Source organism: Poecilia reticulata, linkage group LG19 (assembly GCF_000633615.1).
Source record: "Poecilia reticulata strain Guanapo linkage group LG19, Guppy_female_1.0+MT, whole genome shotgun sequence".
NCBI classification, from domain to species: Eukaryota; Metazoa; Chordata; class Actinopteri; order Cyprinodontiformes; family Poeciliidae; genus Poecilia; species Poecilia reticulata.
The window spans coordinates 25,782,726-25,797,705 of NC_024349.1; the positions used below are offsets into that span (position 1 = coordinate 25,782,726).

General features: G+C 37.4%; 1 protein-coding gene across 6 annotated transcripts in view; it reads right to left on the reverse strand.

Moving 5' to 3' along the window:
* Positions 1 to 8,652: 8,652 nt before the first annotated feature.
* Positions 8,653 to 14,980, reverse strand: part of LOC103482151 (kinesin-like protein KIF20A) — a 53,366-nt gene continuing 47,038 nt past the window's right edge. For all 6 annotated transcript variants that reach the window (XM_008438127.2, XM_008438123.2, XM_008438124.2 and 3 more), the window contains one exon: positions 8,653 to 8,888. In XM_008438127.2, coding sequence (XP_008436349.1) covers positions 8,808 to 8,888 — 81 coding nt within the window. In that variant the 3' untranslated portion in view covers positions 8,653 to 8,807. The remainder of the gene's footprint in view (positions 8,889 to 14,980) is intronic.

Genomic DNA, 14,980 nt, shown 5'->3' on the forward strand with positions numbered 1-14,980 from the left:
GAAAGAAGTAATAAATGGACATCTTGAGTTTACGAAGCTCCACAGTTAAGTTCCAATTTATTTAGATGTTGGCCAGCTATAAAATTGCTGAGAAGCAGTATATCTGGTTGTTTTAAACTGGAATCAGGTCTAATTCTTCAGTTTCAATAGAGTTGAAGCCAAAATCGCTTTATCTCAGCAAAAGATTTGAGAAATTGACTTATTGGGTTCAGGAAGCTCCACATTAATTTTCAGCCTTATTAGATCTTGGCCAGCTCCGAAATTCTAAGAAGCAGTATATCTGGCTGTTTAAAACTGGAATCACGTCTAATTCTTATGTTTTAATATTGAAGAAGCTGAGAGGTCAAAAATGCTCTCAGCGAAAGAATTGAAAAATGGATGATTGCTCATTCACAGCTGTACATTCAATTTTCAGCCTTATTTCAGCCAACATCTATGTTGGCCTGCTCCGAAATGCTAAGAAGCAGAATATCTGGCTGTTTTAATCTGGAATCAGATCTAATTCTTATGTTTCAATTGAGTTGAAGCCACACAGCAAATCCAGGAGACCCAGATTAACACTGTCAGATTTGATTTCAACACTTTTAAAGTGTCTATTTTGGTCCACACCAGAAAGTGTTAATTTAACGCTTTTTGGAGAGTTAGTACCTTAACTCTTATAAAGTGTCAAATCTGCTGGAGTTAATTATTTAACACTTAACACTAATTCAGTGTTAGATCTTATTAACTCTCAGAGTATTTTTTTAACTTCTTAAGTTATTTGTAATTGATATTAAATAGGTATTTTATTGTTTTGAACTTTTAAAAAATAATTGGAAAATAATAAAGAGGCAATGATTTTCTCAAATGCATTTATTTCAAAACGTGCACCATAATTACAAAACATATTACAACGTGGAATAATGTGCATGTTTCACATGTCACTTTCATTCACATATTGCTTATTAAAAGGTCTGACATATCAGCTGTGCAATACAAAATGCAGTATGCTTAATACATTTTTCTTCAACACCATATGCATGAAATTGTTCAAAGTACAAGGTGGAGAATGTAAAGCCTGTATCAATGCATGCAGTTCATGTAATGATAGAGTACATTTTCTTTTAACAAGTAGATTACTGGATATTACAGTACATAACAGACCAGCCTGATAATCAGATCCATCATTTCTTATCCAGTTTCTATTTCTGTTGATAAGAGACAGTTCCTCTCTGCACTCCACCAATGAGATGTCCACTCACTAACAGATTGTCTTCAGGTTGTTGGGCTGTTCGTGACGTTTGGCCGGAGACACCAACATGCTCCTGCATCAGACAGTCTTCCGTCTCTGAGTAGGACACCCAGTGTTGGTCTCTGGATCATAACGAACAAAAAACATAATGAGAAATGGAATGAAGGAATACATTTTTACTACAACTCTAACAACAAGCCTCAATTACAGAAATGTAAGGTTTCAGAAATATTAACACTTACATAATCATTTTTGGAGCTTGAATCTTCGAAGAATCCATGGAGGGATCGGGAGGGGGAGGTTAGGCTGACGACTGGAGATTCATCCTAAACCAGACTGGTTCTAATTAGAGATGTGCCGATCGATCGGCCACCGATCATAATCGGCCGATTTCCGTGAAAAAGTGTATGATTGGTGATCGCCGATCACGGTCTCTTGTTGCCGATCACACAAACCAATCACCTGCATCTAATTTTGCAGCCTGCCTGTGCAGCTGGTCTCCTCTTTCCTTCACACTGTGCAAGCGCGCAGCAACAAATCCTAAGCGATGTGCAACTATAATGCATTGAGTGAATGGGGAAGTTTGCGTGTTGCGGCGGAAAATTATCTCGGGGTGAAGTTCTAATAGTTCTAATATATACAAAAAGGCAATAAAAGGTTTAAAACATACTGCAAAACATTTATAAGAAGACACAACAGCGAGAATAATGCTCTCAACATAACAAAGCCTTTTACAATTCTTCACAGGAAAAATAAATTGATCAGAAAGGTTGATAAATCTGATGCAAACGTTAAACATCATGAAAAAACACACTCCAGATTATTACGGATTTGTTCAAGTTAGCCAATAATTTGACTGAATCTTCACCGGCTCGATTTTTTTCAACACTTATACATTTGGCATGCTCAGCTAAATATGCTAACACCGAGCTACGTGGCGAACTGTCATACAGGTTGAGCTCAACTCAAAATAATAGTTATAAACCATCTCAGAAAAAAGTACGAAGTGTGATAAACACTTCAGACAGATGGAACGTAAATAGTCCTGAAATGACTTGGCTTCAGTTGCTTCGCTTCGGTGGGAATCTGTGATTCTGGGGCGGAGTCAATGAATTAACTCCTTCAGTGTTAGAGTCGCTTGTGGAGTTCAGAGTTCAGAGTTAAGAAGTAGTTCTATTTTAACACCTCTAGATTTGATACGGAAACGCTTTGTTTTAACACTGGATTTTAACTACTAATAATATACACCCCACAGTTACATAAACAGAAAGTGACTATTAGAGTAAAATCAACTCAGCTTTTGCAGAAAGTCTATCAACACCAAAACATTTAACACTTTTGAATTTGCTGTGCAAAATCGCTTTATCTCAGCGAATGAAGTGAGAAATGGATGTCTGATCATTCACAGCTGTACATTCAATTTTCAGCCTTATTAGATCTTGGCAAGCTCCAAAATGCTGAGAGGCAGTATATCTGGTTGTTTTAAACTGGAATATGGTCTAATTCTTATGTTTCAATAGAGTTGAAGCCAAAATCGCTTTATCTCAGCGAATGAAGTGAGAAAAGGACTTCTTTGGTTAAGAAGCTCCACATTAATTTTCAGCTTTATTAGATTTTGGACAGCTCCGAAATGCTAAGAAGCAGTATATCTGGCTGTTTTAAACTGGAATCAGGTCTAATTCTTATGTTTCAATATTGAAGAAGCTTAGAGGCCAAAAGGGCTTTATCTCAGCGAAAGAAGTAATAAATGGATTTCTTCGGTTTACCAAGCTCCACAGTAATTTTCAGCTTTATTAGATGTTAGATACTGCTAAGAAGCAGTATATTTGGCTGTTTTTTAAAAGGGGAATCAGGTCTATTTCTTAAGTTTCAATAGAGTTGAAGCTGAGAGGCCAAAAATGCTTAATCTGAGCAAAAGAAGTGAAAAATGGATGTCTGCTCATTCACAGCTGTACATTCAATTTTCAGCCTTATTAGATCTTGGACAGCTCCGAAATGCTGAGAAGCAGTATATCTGGCTGTTTTAAACTGGAACAAGGTCTGAAGCTTATGTTAGATGAGAACGAAACCCGAGAGGCCAAAAAAGCTTTATATCAGCAAAAGAATTGAAAAATGGACAATCTGTGAATTCGGAGTTGTGCATTCAGTTTTCAGTCTAATTGGATGTTGGACAGCTCCAAAATGCTAAGAGGCAGTAGGTCTGGCGTTTTTAACGTGGAATCAGGTATAACTTTTATGTTTCAAGTGAGCAGAACCTGAGAGGCTAAAAACGCTTTATCTCAGCAAAAGAAGTGAGAAATGGACAATCTGTGAATTCAAGCTGGTGACGTCCTAGTCCGAGTTAGACGACAATACATTGGGACAACAAGCGATGGAAATGAAATGTCACAAAAGGAGCCTGGAGGGTCGAAGTGTGCTAAGTGTTGCTAGCTGGTGGTAGGTTTGCTTATTAACCATCTTCATTTAATTATAAACAGTGCAGTAAAGATATATATCTTACATTGGTTTCATAAATTATTTTATCAATTTTATTGTGACTTGTATGATTATTACTATGGCAATCATTCAGCTTCATGTTATAACTGCATGGAGGCGGTTTGTTGCTACTTATACTTTAATTCATAAACTTAACCTGGTTTTAATTAAGCTCCATAAGACAGATAGACTTTAATATTGTGAGGTTGTTGTTCTAACTTGCTCATCAATGTTTTTATCTTCAACACATGTTTGCAGTCTAAGCAAATGAAAATGAAAGAGGAAGCAAGAGAAATCAGGTGTTAGGAAACTAAAGACTTTCCTAGGAAACTAAAGACTTTCAGGGCCCTGGACAGGTCACCAGTCCATCACAGGGCCCTGGAAGCTGCTGGAGATGGGCACCACCAGCCCCCTCACCACCCTGCAAGGATCAGTGTGTTCAGATCATGGATGGAAATGTCACCAACCAGCCTCGAAGATTAACTTTTACATTGTCTTCATGATGTAAGTTTGTTTTTTCAATGAGGAGCTAGCTACATTTTCAACAACAAAAACTGCTGTGTTACCAACATCAAGTGCTTAATAAACATGATTTGATTTAAAGATAACTGGAAATAATTTTTTCTCCTTGTTAATCTAACATTTCTCTTTCATACATTTTATTTGTTGTTGGTTTTCAGGGCCCTGTGATGGACTGGTGACCTGTCCAGGGTGAACCCTGCCTCTCCTCTGATGGCTGCAGGAGATGGGCACCACCAGCCACTGCCAAGTTTGTCTCCTTAAGTCCACACTTATAACAGCTTCATAGTTAATGCCAACATCAACTGATTCTATGACATTGCTGACAATTTTTTCTACTTCTAACATAAACAGGCAAAGACACCACCCAGGAATGTTTTTCTACCTGAGGCATTCGGTCCCAATCATGAGTTCTGACGATTTCACATATGCAGCGAGTACAAAACATCTTAAAATAGTAAGTATAATTTTTTTATTTGCCATTTTTCTGTCTTTTTTAAAATACAAATGCTTTCTCTGCTTTATTGTTCTTTTTTGTAGGTTTCTGTAAGGTTCAGTGAATGGGAATGTTCTGTCGTTGATCCTCACTTTCATGTTTGTCACTTAAATTTTCATGTTCATTATCAGTTTACACACTTTTGATGTGTAAACTGATAATTTATGTAAAGTTAATAAAGTTGAGTAAAATTGGACAATTTTAAAATGTTGATAAAACAAAATATTTGAATTATCTTGGGCATCTTGTGTAATTAATCTTTCCATGTAATTGTAGCCTAAGACACTATGAGTAATTAAAATTGTACTTTAATAGCAATAGCAGTGAATCAAAAATAAAAATTAAGTGTAATTTAAATACATTACTAATATATTAGTATATTAAAAGTAAATTTTTAATATAATTCTATGGTAGAATTAGTACACTCAATATGGAATATTTCTCTTGAATAGCTACTACATAAAAATGTGTACTTAAAGTATACTAAGTACAACTTTTAAGTTGTTCCAAAAAAGTACGTTGAGTATACTAAAGTATACTAAAAGTTGTAATTTAATACTATTTAAATAGTACTAAATTATACTAAGCACAAAAAAAGTTGTTCCAAAATAGTAGTTTAAGTACATCAATCAAAGTAAGCTAAAGTATGTTAAAATGTATTATACTAAAGCATACTTTTTTTATTTGGGTATATCTGGCTATTTTAAACATGAATCAGGTCCAACTTTTATGTTTCAAATGAGCAGAACCCGAGGGGCCAAAAACGCTTTATCTCAGCGAAAGTAGTGAGAAATGGACAATCTGTGAATTCTCAGTTCTACAATCAGTTTTCAGCCTAATTAGATGTTGGACAGCTCCGAAATGCTGACAAGCTTTATTTCTGGCTGTTTAAAACTGGAATAAGGTCTAAAGCTTGTTAGATGAGAACAGAACCTGAGAGGCCAGAAACGTTTTTTCTCAGCGAAAGAAGTGAGAAATGGACAATCTGTGAATTCGGAGCTATACAATTTTCAGCCTAATTAGATGTTGGACAGCTAAAAAATGCCGAGAAGCAGTATATCTGGCCGTTTTAAACTGGCATCAGGTCTAACTTTTATGTTTCATGAGATCAGCAGGCGAGACCAAAAACTCTTTATCTCAGTGAAAGAAGTGAAAAATTGACATTCTGTGAATTCACAGCTCTACATTCAGTTTTCAACCCAATTAGATGTTGGAAAGCTCCGAAATGTTGAGAAGCGTTATATCTGGCTGTTTAAAACTGGAATAAGGTCTAAAGCTTATGTTACATGAGAACAGAACACGAGAGACCAAAAACGCTGAGAAATTGACAATCTGTGCAAAATGAAATAAGGCTAAAAACGAAAGTTTCTATTACATGGACCTTCATTGTCTTATTTCTCTGCGCAAATGACTGAAGTTATTTATCTCATCAAAGCTTGCAAACTTGCCACAGGACAGTCATGACAAGCTGCAGTTTCATGTTATGCATTTGGAGTTGTGCCACTTTTGCTTTTTGGAATCACTGGAAATGGAAGAGCAGATTCTGCTGCTGCAAAAAATGCCGCCACACCCTCTTGACACCCTGCTAACTTGTATTCCTTAATCTCTTGTTTTCACAGGTGAGAAGTATCTGTGGCAGATTGCAGGCACAGCCCTCTCAGATGGTGTGAAGAGGCTTTGATGTTGAACCAATCTTTACTCAACTTTTTCTTTCCATATTTTACCAAATTGATACACATTGGCATTAAGAAAATACTGCAAATCATGCAGTTTGTGCCACACACAATGTGTTAAGAAACCTTTTAAGAGAACAGGCATTCTGAGGGGAGTGCCCCTCCATTGCTGTTTGTGACGATGCAATGTTATCCTACTGTACAACCTCTCCACTGTTCTTTAAATATTATAGGCTATGAAAGCTGAACACTCAATCCCTGCAAATCCCTTTGCATTGACTGAACCCTGCTGACCAGACAATGGCAAAGAGGAACTGTAGCGAACACTGGCGAACTGGCAAGGAATTTTGCAAGGTCTGCTCATGACCCAGGCTGCTAAAAAAGAACTGGCTGGATCCACACAAGCCAGTGCAGACAAGTTCCAGATCCAGTAGATGACCTCCAACCAGATGTCAACCAACTTGATTGCAGCAAGAGGGGGTAGTATAAACTTCTCTCCACTGGTGTGTTCAAGTGCTAGAATACTGACACAAAAGAAGGAAGAAATACGGAGATCACTTTCGACCCTTGCAAGATCCCAAAAGGACTTGTCGACAGGAGCTTATGTGCATGGCCTGCACAAGCTTTCATCAGCATCATCTTCCTTCAATGAGTTGTAGTTCCTACTGCCATTCCTCTAGCCAGAGACATGCTCCACTTTTTATAAAACAGAGACTCACATTTCTGAGAAAGGAAAAAAGTGTGTCAGTGGCTTTCTTAGATGGTTTTAAGACCATCCCAGACTCGAGAAGAAAAAAACCCAATTTCCTTTAGTCTGTGACCCATTATTATGACTGATCTTCAACCTGTAATGGTTTATGTCTGATTCTTCTTTGGGAAGTACACATAAGTGTGTATTGACATTTTCATGTATTATCAATATTTTCATCATCTTTTGTGTGATTAATATAAACAATGTTTATTATACCGTATTTTTCTGATTATAAGGCGCAACGGATTATAAGGCGCACAAAATAGACGCTACAGTAGAGGCTGGAGTTACGTTACACATCCACAAGATGGAGATGCACTAAAGGGAATGTCAACACAACAGTCAGACTCTGGTCGACGGGGTCGGGGCGTGGCTGGATGATGGTCACCCTTCTCAGTTTGCGCACAGCATGTTCGTGGAGAACGTGGTTCTAAATGACCTGCAGACGACCTGATTCTAGACGGTCGGTAGGTAGATAGGTCAGTCAAACTTTAATAGATTATAAACCAGCGTTCTGACAACTATCCCAGCATGCACCGCATGCTTCTTCTTCTACGGGAGAAAATGAAGTCGGCGGCTTCATTTTCAAGACCCGTTGTGACTCAATATTGGTCCAAATATAAGGCGCACCAGATTATTAGGAGCACTGTCAGCTTTTGAGTAAGTTGAAGGTTTTTAGGTGCGCCTTATAGTGCGGAAAATACAGTAATCAAAAGAAGGAAATGTAATGGAAAATTTTATACCGTGCTCATCACTGCTTTAGGATATTAAAATAATTTTTTCCACGACACCCTCCGGTTTAGCTTAATGTTAAAGTCGAGTTGTTTTTTAAATGTCTCATATTAAGAATTTGACCTACTGTCCCACACACTGACACCAGCCAACATTTAAGATAACATTTTATTACAAAAAGTATTAACTGAAACATGGTCAACCTGCAGTGTCACCTTTCTTTACATCAACAAAATAAAACCTAGGATGTGTCTGAGGATTTTACATAAAAATATTAAAAAAATCCATTCTGCACCAACAGAAATTCCTTCATGTAAAATGAGATTTAACTGATCATATCACATCAATATTTTACTCCAAGAGATTTTAAATGGTGTCAGAACCTTAAGTCAATTTTATTTTTGACTCATGAAAACTAAAGGAAATCATTGACACTTTTTGGGTTTCCCACAACCCAGCAGGTGTTTGGTTTCTGTCTGATAAAGTCAACAGAGGTTAGACTCAGAATCTGAGGAAAAACTAAATCTGAGAGGGCCTGTCAGTGTTGACAATCAGATTTCTGTAGAGAAGCTCAGTTTGTGGGCCTTATTGGCCACCTTTAGAAACATTGAGGAAGCATTGGATCCTATTGATATTAAGATAACGTTCTGGTGACTAAAAATCACATCACCATGATTAATGTTTTCACCCTTCTGACTCACCTTCAGTCTGGATTGTCTCCTGGCATTTGATCCAGCTGTTTTCAATGAACAAAGTCTCATTACAGTGTCTCTGATGTAATCACAAATGCCAGAATGAAGAACCTTTAATGACATCCATCTTCTCAGGTATTCTTACTATAACTGGTTCTGAGCATAGTTGCATCACTTACAGCAATCAATTTTCATATCAAACATAAAAAGTCCAAGAATCAGAACCTGGCAGCAAAGGTCACTTTCTACGGTTGGAGCGCAGATGTCTTCTGATGATCAGGTGATCGCTCTCTTTGTTTTCCTCATTTCCACCTGGCATCTGACAAAATACAAACTGACATTAGACCAGGGCTCTCATTTGTAAAGCTGGCATGCACACAAAACAGGGCCTGGAACTTGTTTATGTCACCTTCCACACAAAGGTTGTGATCTATAAAACATGTGTTTCATAGATCACTGACCGGGTAAAAGATGTGAGATGGGAAACTGAAGCCACACTTCTTCATGATTCCTCTCAGACATTTGATTTCACTCAGTCTAAAACTACATATTCAATTTATTATAAGCTTTCAAACAGCTGATTCATTCATCACACTCACCGGTGGAAACATAAATAACACTGCTGTTATTTATGAAGTACATATAAGTGTGCGCATTCATCACACTCACTAATAACAGTGACATTGCTGAAAGACATTCCAAATGGGAAAATCAGGAAGAAAATTCAAACATTTCACGCCTGATGTGATAATGCACTCTTCCCCTACAATCTTCAGGGGGCAGTAGCTTTTAATTCCTTATTTTTGTCTTTGTGGTTGCCGTTGTACATCATGAAATAACATGAGGAGCTGGCACATTTAATTACACCTTAAAATTCATGACTTGACCATTTCTGGTTTAATGTGGGTTTGCAGAGAGCAGAACTCGAGGCCCTCTAATTCTGCCAACTAGAGGGCCATAGAGAGCAATTTATCATTGTGATTCATAAAGCGAAATTGCTTGTTGGTGTGCATATTGGTCGTACCTACATACACTTTTGTCATCGAATCCCACACAATCCTTGATAAATGGGACCCCTAAACACTAGAGAAAAAAAAAAAAAAAACTCCATAGCAAGTGTTATGAAACGAATGCCATTCAACTATGAACTAAGATTAGGACAAACTTCAACCTCTACAGAAAAGAGTTGCAACATTCTTCCTCAAAAGGTGAGAGCATGTGACTGAAGTGTTTTCACTGTGTGCCCAAGTTAATCTGTCTGTGGAGCTGTGTTGCTGTATACCACTCCTCCAACATTAAACCTACTCATTGTCTGCTCCATTTTTAAAGGTAATTAAGGACCCCACCCGAAGCTACACCTGGTTTATTTTTCTGTTGCAGAACCTGCTGTACACAGGGAGTGGGAGTTTTCAGATACAGCATACACCAAAGTTGCAGCAACTTAACCACTTCGGTAACACTTTATTTGAAGGGTGTGCATAAGACTGACATGACACCGTCATAAACGAGAAATAACACCTTTCATGTATATGAAGAAGTCTTTATGAATGTTTATGACAGATGTCATGAAGTATTATTTGGTAAAAAATGACACCTTTAATGCAAAGTTGCTCTAAAAATTGCATTAAAAGTCCATTAAGAGCGCCAACTTTGCATGGTTTTGTAAATAATGACAATTTAATGCAAAGTGGGCATTTTTAATATACTTTCAATGCAACTTTGCATTAAAAGTGTCATTATTACCGAATGACACTTGTTTATGACAACTGTCATAAACATTCATAAAGACTTCATGTTCATAACAGGTGTTATGTCATGTTTATGACAGTGTCATGCCAGCCTTCCCAGATGAAAAAAGTATACTTTAGTATATTTTAAACATACTTCAATTTGTGAAGTATTAAGTGTACTACCTATAAGCAGAAGTGAAAGTAGTTTTAAATTCTTGGGGGTACTATGACAAAAAATATATATATATGTGTGTGTATGTGTGCGCTTTGGAGTTTGGAGTTTCTGTGCTGATTAATTTTTTTTTTGGGGGGGAGCGATAAAAGCTCTAGAATCGCTACAAAATAAAACTATATTTCCCTCAACCCCCGGGCTGCAATGTTGACACCTTGAGATGCCATGAGTCCTAAATTCTGAACATCATGGCATGGAGTGCATCCCAGTTTTCCATGTCTGGCATATAACCATTCATTTTAGCTTTTAAACTGGTTCTATTGATCCTGTGTCCAGACAGAGGGATAATCAGTAGCCCAGCATCATGACCTGTTTGTTCTGAAGATCCTGCAGCTTCCACTTCTCTTCCTAACATGGCGCCTCCTCACCCTGACTCTCATACTGATAGGAGGAACCACAGAGCTCTGTTAGGTTAAAAGCTCATCTTCTGAAGTTAGGATATTTTTCCTCCAACAGGTTCCAGGGGAATCACCTCAAACCAGATGTTGGACTGGATTTTATTTCAATGTCATTTGTGAATGTTGGCGTCTAATTTTCTACAGTGGAGCTATAAAGGTTGAAAAAAGGTTATTATTTTGGAGAAAGTCTCATCAACATCAATATTTCCACTATATAAGACCCCAAAAAATTGTTTGATGAAGGAAAAGCCTCTCAGACTCTGAGCCCGACAGCACTAAACAATGTTTTTATATTAGACAATTAATTTAATTTCACATAATTATCGCAGTAGAAGCCATTTGTTTGTTAAATACTTAATTAAACATATTTACTGTGTTTGATGTTTGTTGTAAATGACGTATACTAGCACAGAACGAGGCAATTAGTCCAAGTTTGTCATTTATCGAAAATTCTCTGGCTTCCTCTTTCATTTGCTTAGACTGCAAACATATGTTGAAGATAAAAACATTGATTAGAACAACAACCTAACAATATCAAAGTCTCTTTGTCTTATGGAGCTTAATTAAAACCAGATTAAGTTTATGAATTAAAGTATAAGTCGCAACAAACAGCCTCCATGCAGTTGTAACATGAAGGTGAATGATTGCTATAGTAATAATCATACAAGTCACAATAAAATTGATAAAATAATTATTTATGAAACCAACGTAAGTTGTATATCTTTACTGCACTGTTTATAATTAAATGAAGATAATTAATAAGCAAACCAGCTAGCAACACTTAGTAGCTTTTGTCCCTCCGGGCTCCTTTTGTGACACACATTTCATTTCCATCGGTTGTTGTCCCGTTGTGTTGTCGTCCAACTCGGACTAGGACGTCACCAGATTGAATTTACCAAAATTAGCAACTATTGTCAACGCCCTCTCTACTTTGAAGGCAATATTATGCGAGTAAAAATGGCAAATTTGAACAGCGTCTGTTATCTACCCTGCGTTCAAGTTTTTTCTTCTCTCTCTGGGTTAAAAAAAAAAAAAGTGTGTGCAATACCGCTACCATCTGCAGGGCTTAAAGAGCTCCGGCCGGGGGCCGGATTTCCGGCTGTTGACCAAACGGTCCGCCTCAACCAAACTGTAGATAATAGACAAAGATGTCTGCCAATCAGAATTCTAGCTCCCGTGTTCTTGACCAATGACTGTAAAACGGTTTGTAGAAAAAAACCGCATGCATTCGGTTCGGCGATTAAATCAAATGTGATATGAAAGAAGATGGAGTTTGTCTCACCCAGTAAAGAAACACGTTTAGTTGAGAAAGGAATTAAAAACAAGTGGCGCTGGGCATGGCTAGAGGAAAGAGGACAGGAAGTTGGCGGACATTTTTTCAAAAGGGGGGCTCTGGGATTCCTTTGGGGCGTGGGGGTTGTTTGGTCAAAGGTAAACTTTACACCTTACAATCACAACAATACCAGTTTAGCCTTTGAGCAACTTGCTAAAACTGTATTTAGTAACATTAAATCATGCCTGGCTGCAACTGTATCGATGGCAGCTCTCCTTCTATTCAGTGTTTGTTAGCTTTTGGCGCAGCTCCGCTCCTACTAGTAGTAGCTTCACCGCATCAGGTCAGCGTTACACCGGCTGATGACGTTGCTGAGATTCACTTTGTCTGGTGTCTGATTTTCAAATATTTTATGTTTTATTGAGGATTTTTGTACATATGTTTTGGCAGTTTTGTGATCATGTCAAAGCAGCAACTTGTATTAAAAAGTGTTTTATTGTCCGTCTGGATGCTGCCCGCTTCCATGGAAGGACAACAGAAAATCGCTCTTATAAACATGTAATTGCTAAAATCACGATACCCTCACTTTGTATCCCTCTGAAAAAAGAACCCATTTAAATAAAGAAATCCCTCCATGGGTGATTCCACGATAGAGAGCGTTCATTTTATAGCATTAACACCGGTGCGTAAGTGGTCCGGTATGAAACGGGGGTGATAGAACAACGGTACACCACAGCACTTCTAAATTTCAATAATCAAAATACTGAAATTGTTTCTGTCGTTTTAAAAGGTTTATGTCAGTCTGCCTTTTCCCCATTGATATGTTTCCCGACCGCTGCGCACCATAGGGGTTAAAATAATAAAAAAAAAAGAACGACGAGCACATTGCGCAAAACTCTGAAACAGGAGAAGCGGGACATAAAACGGAGCGACGAACTAGATGTGAATTATGGCATAAAAACAGAGAATCCGACGCTGAACAGTGAAAAATCAACACATGATGTGAAACACATCATCATGATTAGGCGGCGCAGCAGGTGATGAGTGAAGATTACTGGTGGTGAGCGTCAATAAACGATAAAATATATCTAGCAACAGGAAAGAAACTAAAGTGGACATAGCAATAAACCAAGAGAGGATAATACTAATCAAAAGAAACTAAATGGAAATGAATGAAGAACAAAATGCAAGAATAAACTAAGAAACTAAAGTAAATACAGAGGAATAAACTGGTATGGCAAGACATTTTGAGCAATACTTAATGCAGAGGACTGTATGGCAAGAATAAACAGACACTATTTCGAGATAAAAAGTAAAATAATATTGTTGAAGTGCCATGGGTTTGTTGAGACCACATTTAATACTGAGAATAAATGTATCTTACAGATATATTGAGGCTGATGACTCCATGACACTCAGTTTGACTCATTAGGATTTGATTAAGAACCAGATTTGTTCTTTGTAATTTCTGCCCAGTAAAACTACTAATCTATAAATCAATAGGCAGGTCTCTATAAAGATATAATCCATGTTTCTGTCTCATATTTGTATGGTATTAAAAGGATCTAGAACATTTTTTTCCCACTGAAAGCTCTGGTTTGCACAATGAATGCCATGTGGATGAAATTTTATGCATGATACTCTGATTTCCCATTCTCCTGAATGCAGCACAGAGCTGCACCACCAGAAACCGACAGAAACACTCAAGAGAAGAAGAGTAATGATGAATGTAGTTACAGTTCTATCCATGTTTTAATGTTGCAGAGCTCAGTCGTTTTGCAAATGGTTCAAAGTTGAAACTGGCATGTTGAACATCTTATCTGGTAATTTTGTGGAATATGTAACAACTAGAAAATGGCACAAAATAAGAATATTTTTTTCACTCTGATTGGCTGCTGTTAGGCCAACCAATTTTAAGTTGAATGTTCATAAAAAATTTTGTAGACACCTGTGAAAATAATTTCTATTCCCATAGCTTTTTTGTTCTCTGGGAAATTATCTTAATGATAAATACAGAAACAAGAATAAAAATCAAAACATCTACATTAGTGATGGTAATATTAATGATAAAATAATGGTCAGTGCAAAGTAGCCTGCAAATTCTTTGGTGGGGGGCGGTGACGGACCTGGATAAAGGCTGGGGGGGCGCTGGCCCGAAAAAGGTTGAGAAACACTGATTTAGTTGGTAATATTGCATGTTCTAAATTACTTGCAAAAACATTGACTGAAAGCACTCTTAATATTGAGGGATTTTTGCCTGTAAATCAAACCTTTAGGGCACAGACATTTTACATTTTGTTTTGAGTTGAAATGCACTGAAGTCTTATTTAAGTTTGAGTGTTTAGCTTCTTAATTGTATTGTTAGAAGCAATTGTTCACTATTCAAAGACACTTTTTTATTAAACTGTGGCAATAGCAACGCTATAGTTAATTTGTCATCACTATAAGTTTCAGATGTTAGGACAGCGAAAGTTTTAATACGTATGTAAAATGTATTTTTTTTTAGGTTAGATGCTGCAGCTTTAAACAGAGATTCGGTGTGAGAGTCACTACCAGGTGGAGCAGAAGCGGCGCTCCGTCTGTGAAATATTACTACTTGTAGCGCTTAGCAGTGGCTCAACAGCGAGAGCAGAACCAGCGTCTTACATCGCAGCTCAAAGACTTAAATAATTTTGCGGGTTATTTGTTTAGCTTTCTGACCGTCATGCTAATCCGGSTGAGTGTTTGTAGCTGTGCGCTGCTTTACCTGCTATCTGATCCTCCATATGTCTTTTTTAC